The sequence below is a fragment of the Anarrhichthys ocellatus genome, unplaced genomic scaffold (assembly GCF_004355925.1).
Source record: "Anarrhichthys ocellatus isolate YVR2014 unplaced genomic scaffold, GSC_Weel_1.0 scaffold16, whole genome shotgun sequence".
In the NCBI taxonomy this organism is placed as follows: domain Eukaryota; kingdom Metazoa; phylum Chordata; class Actinopteri; order Perciformes; family Anarhichadidae; genus Anarrhichthys; species Anarrhichthys ocellatus.
In genome coordinates, this window is record NW_022280046.1 from 4,801,322 (window position 1) to 4,813,205 (window position 11,884).

General features: G+C 42.1%; 1 protein-coding gene across 2 annotated transcripts in view; it reads right to left on the bottom strand.

Moving 5' to 3' along the window:
- Positions 1 to 791: 791 nt before the first annotated feature.
- Positions 792 to 11,884, bottom strand: part of sh3bp2 (SH3-domain binding protein 2) — a 17,209-nt gene continuing 6,116 nt past the window's right edge. Inside the window, exons 1-13 of one of the 2 annotated variants that reach the window (XM_031855785.1) lie at positions 9,477 to 9,615; positions 7,483 to 7,622; positions 7,274 to 7,376; positions 6,832 to 6,949; positions 6,552 to 6,619; positions 5,752 to 5,837; positions 5,583 to 5,663; positions 4,357 to 5,083; positions 4,112 to 4,238; positions 3,808 to 3,863; positions 3,459 to 3,534; positions 3,026 to 3,085; positions 792 to 2,903 (exon numbers count right to left, since the gene is read on the bottom strand). In XM_031855785.1, the coding sequence (XP_031711645.1) occupies positions 2,766 to 2,903; positions 3,026 to 3,085; positions 3,459 to 3,534; positions 3,808 to 3,863; positions 4,112 to 4,238; positions 4,357 to 5,083; positions 5,583 to 5,663; positions 5,752 to 5,837; positions 6,552 to 6,619; positions 6,832 to 6,949; positions 7,274 to 7,376; positions 7,483 to 7,622; positions 9,477 to 9,580 (1,884 nt within the window). In that variant the 5' untranslated portion in view covers positions 9,581 to 9,615 and the 3' untranslated portion in view covers positions 792 to 2,765. Of the gene's footprint in view, positions 2,904 to 3,025; positions 3,086 to 3,458; positions 3,535 to 3,807; positions 3,864 to 4,111; positions 4,239 to 4,356; positions 5,084 to 5,582; positions 5,664 to 5,751; positions 5,838 to 6,551; positions 6,620 to 6,831; positions 6,950 to 7,273; positions 7,377 to 7,482; positions 7,623 to 9,476; positions 9,616 to 11,884 lie in introns of those variants that run through there. The other variant, XM_031855784.1, reaches the window with a different exon arrangement.

Below are 11,884 nucleotides of genomic sequence, written 5' to 3' on the forward strand. Positions count from 1 at the left end.
TTGACTTACTACTTCGTCATAACATGGCACCTTGAACTTTGACCCTCTTGCTTATATATCTGCTGTGCAGAGGATTGTGGATCTGATGAAAAGCATGCTGGCTTGCATACTGCAAACTGCGACCGGATGCGGTGGACATACTGCATTTCCATTTGACTATGTGTTGGGACGTACTAAATATTTTTCTGGCATACTAAATAGTGTATAAGAATGGGTATTCTACACAGTATGTACGATTCTTTATTATTATGCTTTATTGTCAGTATCGTTTAACACTGTTTTGGTTTTGTAAGAGGAAAAGAGAAGGAAAAAGCAATTTGTTCACATCCTGTTTTTCTTCACCCTAAAATTTCACATACAGTTAAACAAGTATTCAGAGTATTATTTGACCCCGGCTCATCAACGGACCAATAATCATCTACCACGGATCGAGACCTGAAGTGCAAGGCCATATCGTGAGCCTGCTTCCCATAACCACTTTGCAACAGCAGTGTATCGACTTCAAATACAGTTGCCAGTCCCGCTGGGAGGGCATCTGAAGCCAGCTGAGGACCACAGACTCCTTCAACCGGAATCCATCGCTTGAGAGCCTCGAGTCGACCCCAACTGGAGCAGAAACAAACATCTGAGGTCTTTTGGAACTACGCTGCATGAAGTAAGAAACTTCTAACATCTTCTAATATGATTAAGAGATAGCTCTCTGTCGGATAGCTCTCTGAAGCACAGGACACTCAGGAAGCTGCAACCTCAAAGTTTAGATACACAAATTTAAAAAAGACAAAACAGGAGGCTCCGAGTAATCCTTTATACACTCTCAACATATATTTCTGTAGAAAACAATATATTTACATTTTTACAGTACTTACAGCATTTACATATAAATATATAGTGATGTACAACATTAAAGTCAGTGCTGTGCAAACTGTATTTGCAGAATGTCAACGTTTTAGCAGTTGAGAATGAATTTCTTCATGATCAATCTGACAATTTGTACCCCGTACAGTCTGGTTTCATTTCTTGTTTATAGGGGAGATGTTTTCTACCCTCCAAGGACTTTGCAAAAGAAAGTACAACATATTGAAGCGTTACAAGCCCCTGGGATTCTTAAATCGCAATTTCAGTTTTTGGACTTGGTGCATGTGTAAATAAATATGTGTTGCCCATTGATTACACAGAGACAACTGAAGTCTGGACGACAGACTTCTTTTACATTTGTGAAATATATAAAGACGTTGCCGTCCGCTAATAACAGTCCCATACCGGTCCAGTCGTTGCCAGTAGCACCCACAAGTCAGTTTTAGGTCTGCTGACAATAAACACAATAAAAAGAAAAGTTCTTTATGACACGTTGGATTCAGCCTGAACATTATTCTTGTCTGAAGGAATGATCCAGCTAACGTAAGCATCCTCTGCATTATAAACTATTCTCCTTTGGGAACAGAATTAAAAGAGATCGGGCGGCAACACTGGCATATTTTGAATTCTGATCCAAATCTTCAAATCCGTTTTTTAAACATTCTCCACGCATTGTGTACAGTTCGATCCAAACATTCACAATCTGATAGTCAGAGATGACCTTCCTCCAGAACAATCTACTCCTTTCTTGTCGGTCATTCCAGATTGTAAATACAAGTGTGCACAATGTAACGTCACTTTTAAATCTCATTTATTTACTCATCCGGGTTTCGGTAAAAACATTCAATATCAACAGTATCATTACTTGTAACACACGTAGAGCCATCTATATGAGCAACAACTACATGTTGAAAACAACACGCTGTCTCAAGACCCGTGTTTCAGAGTAACACATGTAGTAACGATGAAAAGAGCCCTGTGGATGTGCATTTCAACAACTCACTAAAACATCACCCATTGACTCTGAGATACACTTGGATTGGACACGTGACAACCCCCAGAAGGGGAGGGGACATCAACAACATCCTTTTGAAAATGAATTATGTTGACCGATTAGAATTCGGCGGTCAAAGTTGAGGTCACTGTGACATCTTTTGTAAGTAGGATTGACACTTTCTTTCTTCTCCAAACATCTAAATGGATTTGATTGCAAGTTTATTTCAGTTGATTCAACCTCCCTTTTAAATTGCTATCTTTTTTGGTTGAGTAATATATTACTATGTTCTATTATTCTACTTTTGTGTCGCATCAACTCGCTTTTGGCAGTTGATATATGTCACACAATCAGGGACTTGTGTGGGCACAACGGGACAGACCCAAAAGGAACCACAGGTAAACCCACATCCCACATGAAGCTGGGGGAATTTTCTTCTCTTTTTTTGCCATATGGTGTCACAGCGCCCCATTGAGGACAAATTACATCACACTGGCTCATGTATTGTGCTTCATCGCTATCATTACACGCTTTCCCGATGACACCGATTCAGCTTGCATAAAACAGCAGGAATGTTTCAGAAACAGAGCAGTTACAGTAACTGATGTTTTCAGTGCACAGAAGAGGATTAGGATGGCTTGCTGTGTTAAGATAAGAGACTTGTGTGTTAAAGTAAGGTAAATAATGTTCCATTAATTGTAAGGTTACTGTGGTTGCTGTTAAACATGAAGCGTTATGGCATATTCTGGTGCAACAGCATTGAACAGTGTGAGGGATGATGTGTTCTGATTTACTGTGACAGTTATTTCATCCGTGTGGGTGACTTTTATCTCCACGCACTGTTGCTTGACGGAGATGGATTTCACTTGCAGAGAAGGCCCCGACTCTCTGCTACTCTCCGGTTTGACTGCGTTGATCAGAAGCTCAGCGTCTTTGTGTACGGCTTCTGCAGGCAGAGTGAGCCGTGGTGAGGAAGAGGGTGGCTGTAGTAGTGTTCGATCACAGCAGACAGAGTGGGGAAGGTGATTTCGTTGTCCAGAAACATACGGTCCACCTGGCAAAAACACCAACAGCAAACCAAAGGACTTCAATATTGCAAATGATACGCTGTCGTTCTGCCTAATCTCTGCACATAAATGATTATAAATTGTATGAATACAACGGCGAGCTTCTCACCTCTTCAAACAGTCGGTAGTTCCTGGCTTTGCCTATACTGACATCCCACACCACCAACACCTGGCAAACACACCAGAAAGATTGTATTAGTTGTCAGGATCAGGTGATGTTTTGACTTAAATGTCCCATTAGTAACACAGACTTTAGTTATTAAGATATCAGAACATATGAGTTTCTGTTAACCTGTAATGACTTTCATATAAACTGTATAACTACAACAAATATTTGATTGACATTTTGTCTTACACCTGCATTACCCTTCATTAGTCGACATACATACATACATATAAATAAAACATAAGAATGCCCACATAGTGTACTTGGTTGAGAAAAGTCCTATCCATAGCTTGTGACTTATATTATTATTATCATTTGAATACAATAAGACGAGTTAATTATTATATTATAATATGATAAGTTATTATAACATTACCCTTGATGTTTTGGTTCCTGAGTTTCGGATGCAGTACAGTCCGTCTTGTGGAGGAATGGGGCTCTCTCTGAACAACCTGCGGGTACAAACGTCGTCTCAGGTTACCAATAGAGACACCGTCAACATCATTGATATGAACGGTGGTGAACTAATGCTGCAAATGACTAACGACTGAACAATGTAGAGAGTAATGTTACGGCATATCTGCTTCATAAATAAAGACCACGGCAATAAAATGAAACAAAGCACTAGATGCAGAAATGCTCTGCAAAGCAGCAGGGCTGTGGCCTGCTGAAGGGATATTTCAGGTTCAACTTCTGTATTACAAGGAAAAGTGTATCCGTCTTACTTTTCTATGAAGCTGGTTTCGGTCGTATCAATGAACACGGAGTCTGGCAGCTGCACCTGCAGATAGAAACACCTGGTTAAACACAATGTGTTTATTGGAGCGCTCATGTTGGTGATAGTGTTGTAATCAGTACACCTGGTCAGTTATGTTGTTTGTGCGCCCTCACATCAACAAAAACAATGTCTTGTGGTGTGAGCAGCACTTCAACTCTCTTCAAGTCTTGTAGTCTGCAGGAGGCTTAAAGCATCTATATGCGCAGTGATTGTGCGGCCTGCAGCTCAATATCAGTTGTGACATCACTTACGTTCTCGTAGTCGTCGTCGTCAGACTCCTCTCCTCGGCTGTGTTTGTCCGAGTCTTGCTTCCTCTTGAACTCTGCGGGCACCTCGTCTCCCGACGAACGGAAGCTCTGGCCGTCTGGAGATGCTCTTCTGGGGGGAAATGCACCTTAGTGTGGTAGCTTCAACCTGATTGACCTTTGTTTTTTTTACATGATTGCACTCTGAAGAATTCTGTGTTGAGTGTTTTGTGCGTTTGAGTCCAACTTACTGGCGCGGGGTTCCCGGCGGCTTGGACTTGGCTGAAGGCAGCGGGGGTTTGACTGTGGGTGGAGGAGGTTTGGGCGGCACTGGCTTGTTGTGAAGTCCAGGTTTAAGTAGAGGAGAGAGCGGAGGGTGGCCAGGCAGTGGTGGGTGACTGCAGGACGTCTTGCTGAGGGACGGAGAGTCTGACGTCACAAGCCTGAGGAAGGACCCTCCGATGTTATACTGAGGAGGTAGGCTCGGCTTGCTGCAGGGGTTGCCCACTGATTTGCTACCTCCAGCAATAAGGGAGCAGTGGGCGGGACTATTTAAGACCATCCTGGTCTCTAATTGGTCACAGATAAGCAGAGTGGCGGGGGACTGGACCGACACGGCCGGCATAGGCCTCCAGTCTCTCTTGTCGTTCCCAGGCCCCCCAACGGACGTCACTCTGCACTGGAGGGCTCTCTTTACGTTGGGGGGAGGAGGAGCCGGGGGGGTGGGAGACAAGGACTTGTGCAGGTGGGGGGCGAACGGGGGGGGGGGGGGCGGGCCGTTGTGAGAGTCCTTCAGTAAGGAGGGAGGGGGGAAACAGGGCGGGGGCTTTCTGGGGAGCGGGCTGGTTGGGATTCTGTGGAGCAGCGGGATGAGAGGAGGTGGGGCCTTGTGGAAACCTGGACTGGAGTCTTGACGGAGATTAAATGAAACCGGCACCGGGGGAGGGGGGTAGGAGGGGGGCGGCCCCGTAGGTCGACCTAAAAATGTAAAAAAAAAAAAATCAGGCTGGTTTCTTAGTTTTGGATTTCTTTCCATACATGTTTATCGCACAGTCCATCCTTATAGGTATAGTTTTTTTTCATGTAGCATTTTTTCTTTACTAATTATTTTGTATTGACATAAACCCCATTAACTTCCTGGATGTGTCTAAAAGAAACACACATACATTTACAAACTCCATTATAAATGTACTTCTAGTAGTATTTCCCGCTATTGTCCTCGCTTCCTTCAACACAGTTGTTTTTCCTCTATTTGTCACTTTCACCTCAGCTTGTATAACATTTTCAAGAACTCCACGTTCGTATGATAAGTAACAAAAACACTGTGGGGTCTCGGTGTCCGGATGTGACCTTTGACCTCATTACTATCAGTTCTGATGTCACTGATGTAACAGTCGAAGTTCACTGTGCTGTTTCCTCCATCGTAACGGACTGTATGCGTACGAGTCAGCTAGAGCGGTGTGTGTGTGTGTCTCACCTGTCGATGTTGGCGAACAGTCGCCATCTGGCTCCAGATAGTCGTCCTCATCGTCATCATCATCATCATCATCTCCATATTCTACACACAGAAAGAATAGATACCACAGTGTAATGACACACAACTACAACGTGTGAGTCACTGTATGTAGTCATTTACATGGTCTCACCATCTGCCGCGTTATCGATGTGGTGTTTGATATCCATGGGCTCCTCAATCGTGCCATAGAAATTATCGCAATCTGAATCGGAGTCACTATGACAACAAAGAAAAAGTTATCATGAAAACGTGATATTCAGAAAAAGGTTTGAACATCCAGTTAAAGTGGATTTGATTGGCTGTAGGTTCATGACATTGAATAAATAAATGCCAACATGCAATCTGAAAGCTTTTTGCCACTAGCCCATCTGCTCCTTCAAACTAGCCGTCATTGCTAAAAGCTAGTTTTCGAGGTAGCTTCAAACATTATGATGGTCATCTCGTTCTTTTTGTAATTTAAATGTTTAGTTTGTTATTCATTATGTCATTTACATTATGCCAGTTTGCAAGCTTGCTAAAAGCTCACATGTCATCCAAAAACATTTATGCTTCTTTTTATTGCATTGTTGTCTTCATTAATGTTGAACTACTTTATGAGATGCAGCCATGAATGCTGCAGGCTATCATAAAATGCAAAGAAGTTGGCATCATATCCCATAAAAATATGTTTTCTTGAACCACAAAAACAAAACGTAGTTCTATCAAATTACAAAAAAACTTTTAATAAAATGATTTTAGTTTAGGGAAGAAGACCTGATTTTATTCTTATATAATAAAATTTAAGAAATCCCTGCGAGATAAGGCTCCCGAGTAGCACAGGCACTCAATATAATGAAAAGCTATTAAATGTCCCATTGTGTTATGAATTAAAAACAATAAAAAAAACATTCTGTACATCACAGTGTGTGTAGAGTCTACAGTGTGCATTACCTCGGAATGTGGGACTCTTTTCTCTCGTTATAGTGATCTATCTCCCTCCGCAGGAATCGCATCCATTTCTGTAAAAGCAATAACAATACAGAGTGTAAAGATTTTTAGCAGATGAGAGGACAGGACCTTTGCCAGTGTACACTCGGTGAGCCAATAATGGTCTATCCGACACTTAAATAACTCAAGGCATAAAAGCTACTCTGGCAGTTAAAAAGTATTCTCACAAGGTGTCAATACATACATTTGTAAATGTGCAGAGTACGTGCGTGGTTGTTCTCACCCTCCTCTCGTCCTCGCTGGCCGCAGAGAAAAGCCACGTCCTGTGTTTCTTACTGAAGTGGACGATCTTGAAGGGAAACACATTGCTGGACGTCGTCTCCTCTGCTGCTCTCATCACTCTGTGGAAGAGGATGAATGCGTTATGCACGGACACATTTATAAAGCGCTTCAGGATAAAAGCCCTGCGTGCAAATGCTTTACATTTAAATGCAAACACACCAGCAAGCTCACGCCTGAAACTCAAGCCAAGTTCATTTAATATGAATTCAATGTATGCATGTACATTCACAAAAAACAAATAAAAAAAGGATATTTTGGGTATTGATGAAGTGGAGACTTGTATACAGCGGTAACCACTTACACAGGTGGTTAACAAACTGGGAGTTTGGAAGTATGCTGAAAAACAACATTACTGAATGTGGACTCATCAGATATGCACTGACCTGTTGTAGCCGTTGAGAGAGAACGCCCCCTGTGGTGCAGGAGAGGTACTGCTCTTAAAGTAGTACACGCAGCCCTTGTGGATGATGATGTACCTCAGCGGCCCTGTAAAGCAGGCAATAGGTATTGAGATAATCTGGGGTTAAAATACAGTCTCGGACATGCTGCTTATTCTGTCCACCCACACTTGATCTTGTTATTGTGAACTCACATTTCATGAGGCTGAACTGGCTGCCTCCCTTCTTGTGGAGGTATCCCGAAGTGGAAACTCCTCCCGGCATGGTGAGGAGGTTCTGAGCCCCGATGGCCGGCATCGGCACCGGCCAGCACATCTCTGGAGACGACATGGTTCTGCCAGAGAGGAAAAGAGAGGAGCGGTTGTTATTGTTGTTGAATCGCTGCGTGACAGATCTACTAGTCGGCTCAGGAGTCGCACAAAATCTTCAGGATAAAATAAGAAAAACAAGATATTTGAAGATCCAGAGAGGATTCAAACTCACAACTTCTCTGTTGTTGTCACAGCTCTATCTCTCACTCACCGAATCAGCTCATTCGGTGCACCTGCTAGTCACACCCACCTCATCAGCTCATCACTCTCACCTGCCCACTCTGCTGCACCTACTAGACCCCAGTCTCACACACACTCACTGCTAGATCGTTCTCCGCTACCATACAAGACCTTCCAGCAAATACCCTTGGACTGATTCCCCGTTGCCGACCCTGCCTGTTTTGGGCTACCCCACCTTGCCTCTGCCCCGGTAACTCACACAGCCTTCTGTCCTCGACCACGAGACCCTGCCGCTGTTTCCCTGTGATTTTCTACTTGTTGTGTCCAGAGGAAAATAAAGCGTTGATTCAAACTATCACTGGTGTTTGTCGTACTGCTCCTGGGGTCCTTACTATACCCGTTACAGTTGTGGGTTTAAATCTGCTTCCAGCTAAACTACATACATTTTATTCAAATAAGCGCAGTAGTTCATGAGAAAGAAGTAAAAACCTTCAAGTTAAAGTCTTACAATAGTTGTTTCCAATCAATTGTCAAGTGAATTTTAAGCAAACTTTTGAAATGTTTCAAAAAAATAAATGGAAGTATGCCTTAACCATCAACTGGTTTTGGGGGAATAAACAAGGCTGCGTACTTTCTTCAAAAGTTGGCGGTACAGGCTACGTTTGACGCATGGCTGTAATCCGCCTGTAAACCAGTAGAAGAAGTTTTACGCATGGCTGTAATCCGCGTGTAAACCAGTAGAAGAAGAAGAAGAGGTTGCGAATCGGAAACAATTAGGTACGTTTGTATTGCTCTGTCATGTCCGCTAGAATTGGCCATGTTTCATGCTCACCAGAGATGAATACAATATCAATAAATAGCGGGGAACACGCAGACAGCGGAAACAGCTGATCGGTCATGTCGTACACTGTTCGCTAACGTTGGAACTTATTTGGCAAGTCGTTTCCATGATCCATTTAGCTCATCCACTCTTTTTCGACAAAGTCAAAAACAAACTCAAGCGATTGCAACTGTCGAATTATCGAATTGTGACGTTTATGTACAGCTTCTCTAATGCGATACTTCAAAATGCGTATGAAAATAGAAACGTGTCATTGGTAAAGTAGTTTCGACACACCGATGATATGATGCTATAAATGGCAACATCCTTACAGGCCTCTTATACACCATCATGTTGGGCTGTCCCATATGAAAGATTGAAAGTTGGTGAAACCTCTGGTTGTAAAATCCAAATCCCCAGACCTTAGATCACATCCAACGACGGGCCAAACACAAACTGCTTTGACGTTTAGGACCAAATTCTCACAATGCTACAACCGTGTTCACAAAATGTCTCTCACAACACAAAAAAATCTGAACTGGCTGTTTTCATTCTTATGTTTTGATAAAATGTGAGATGTCAGAAATCCAGCATGCATGATTCACCCATCAGGTGTTTGCTACTGTATGTTGAGTGCATTCATAAATGGTTATGGAAAGCAGGAGCTTTTCTATAATCCAATTTCAACAATGGCTGGTGCTATGAACAACCTTATATATATATACACAGTGGGAAAAAATACATACAGTATTCATTACCTTCTCTTATAAGTGGGATAATCTTTTATTTTTCTCTCGATCTCAAGATATTTTTTTCTCATGAAAGTCATCTACTTACACTGTCCTGTTCAGGCGTGACCTGCTCAGGTGTTGCCTACCTCCTGTTGAACCTCCTGCTGATGCTCTGAATGGCAGCGCTCTCCCTCAAAAGGCTGACTGTGGAGGCTGACACTGTGGACGCTAACGCCGGCAGTAGGTCCATGACAGAGACGAATCGGACTCCTTTTCTCTCTGTCCTCACTGCTGCGTCTCATCAAAGAAACAAACTGTGAGGGAACTGTCTCTCTGGTTTCTGCCTCATCTGATCACGCTCTCTTTTTCATTTCACTCTCTGATGCTGTCTCCGTCCTCTCTCTCTCTCTCTCTCTCTCTCTCTCTCTCTCTCTCTCTCTCTCTGGCTGCCTTTGTTGATTTCCATCTCTCTCGCCCTCCCTTGCACATAAACACACTCAAACTGAGATAGTGTACTTACGTATACACACACACAGTTCAGACAGGAAACACATCATGTGTTCAAAGCTTCTGTATTAGGTGTGTGTGTGTCAAAATAAACATCTCAAGTAAAGTTAGTCATCCTATAATGTGTTTATGTGTTACTTCCAGTTTATCAACAGCATCTACCAGCCTCAGAGGGAGAGAGAGAGAGGGAGTGGTGTGTGTGTGTTAACCAAGGAATGAGGAACTCCACATTTACCCGGATTTCTTGCCAAATTCCACTCCCTTTCACTGAGATAAAAACCTGCAGGGACGGTTGTTTGGCTGTACACTGAAACACATCTGCCTTCTCCACACCGGTTTCATGTGTGAAGTGATCTTGACATGTAGTGACATGTGATACGATTGCACTTCAGTGATTCTTCATGTCAAAGTCAGTTTACGCGTGCAACCAATCAGTGAAGAGCCTGCTGTCATAACAGGGATGAGACATGATGACTCGTACAGATGGGGATAACAGCGAACACTTGTGGACAGTCCGTCCTCAAAAACATTCATGTTGTTGCGCTTGGCTGTACACACAAAAAGTCTTGACAATCCCCTTTCTGTTTCGAATTCGATCTCTCTTTAAACAGTCTGTTGCAGTTTGCAATTCCCCCAACTGTGACGAAGCCCAAAAGCAACATCAGCATTTGAAACAGCATTTCTGAGCAAAATAAACTTTTTTCAATGGAATTGTACAACCAGTGGCTTTGCTACCCTTGGTTCCACTTTCATGAACTTTTACATGAAAGTTTGGGCTGTTGAACAAGTCACTTGGCAATGAATATGCAATAAAAAAATCATCTAATCATTTTCGGACCGCTTATATTCACCAAGTCTGGCCAGTAAACGGGCGATGTCACCGGTCTTACACCCTGCTCCAAAGATTCCAACCAAGCACTCTCATTTTGAGTTGTTGGCAAAATGTGCAAGGTTGCGTCATGCTTCGAGAATTAAAATAGAGGGAAAAAGAAATAAGAAACATGGGAGTGTGTACAGAGAGAGGGAGTGAGAACAGAAAGATATAATATATCACAGGGGTGGAGCTGCTGCTTGTTTTTGACCCTTGAGTGAACTGTGTGTGTGTGTGTGTGTGTGAGAGGACTTCAAGAAGATGTACAGAGGCTATCATGTGGGTTTGTTACTGATAACCAGCGAACGCAAGCCACAACACACACATACACACAGATAATTTAAAGTTAAGTAAACTTCATTTCAGTCTGAGGGAGGTCAAAGTTCACCAGCTGCTTATCATCGATACAAAGATTTCCTGGAGTCCTAGTGAAGCAACATGATGGCATTCTGACCGTGCACTTCCATGTTTTCTATAGGAAGTGGCCTGAAAGTCTACACCTCAGCAACTTTCCCATCAACAGATGAGAGAGATGTGGTCAGGAGGGACATCTGACAACCTCAACTGCTGTCACTGCTTACATAACAACTGCCACTCTTTACAGTGCACACGCTATCTGTTACTTTTCAACTGTAACGTCAGTGTCTTTCACTGTTTACAGTTCAACTGATAGTTCAACTGCTTCAGTGTGTACATACTTATCCTTTACATTGAAATTCCAAATGCTTTGGGGCAATTAAACTTCAACTGCTTTTGGATCTTACGCTTCGATCCCTTTCAGTGCTTCAACTGATATTTTTTGAATGACAGCCTATTGTTGTCAGAGTCACTATTTAAATTGATTTATATTTTTAAGAATATCAATATATGAGAAAGAAACTAATAATATTATTACAATTACATAGCAATTATGATCTATATGTATTATTTTACAATAATCATAAATAATCATAATATTTTTTTTCTTTAAATATTTTGTATTTTATGTATTAGTTGTATTTTCTCATATTATCTTTGTCTTTGTTCTGAATAATAATAATTAATTAATTAATAATAAAATAATAATAAAAATGTAATTTTCTGGCAACATGTGCAAAAACTCCCCCCCTCATTATCATTCCGAACAACAACAAAGATAATATGAGAAAATACAACTAATACATAAAATACAAAATA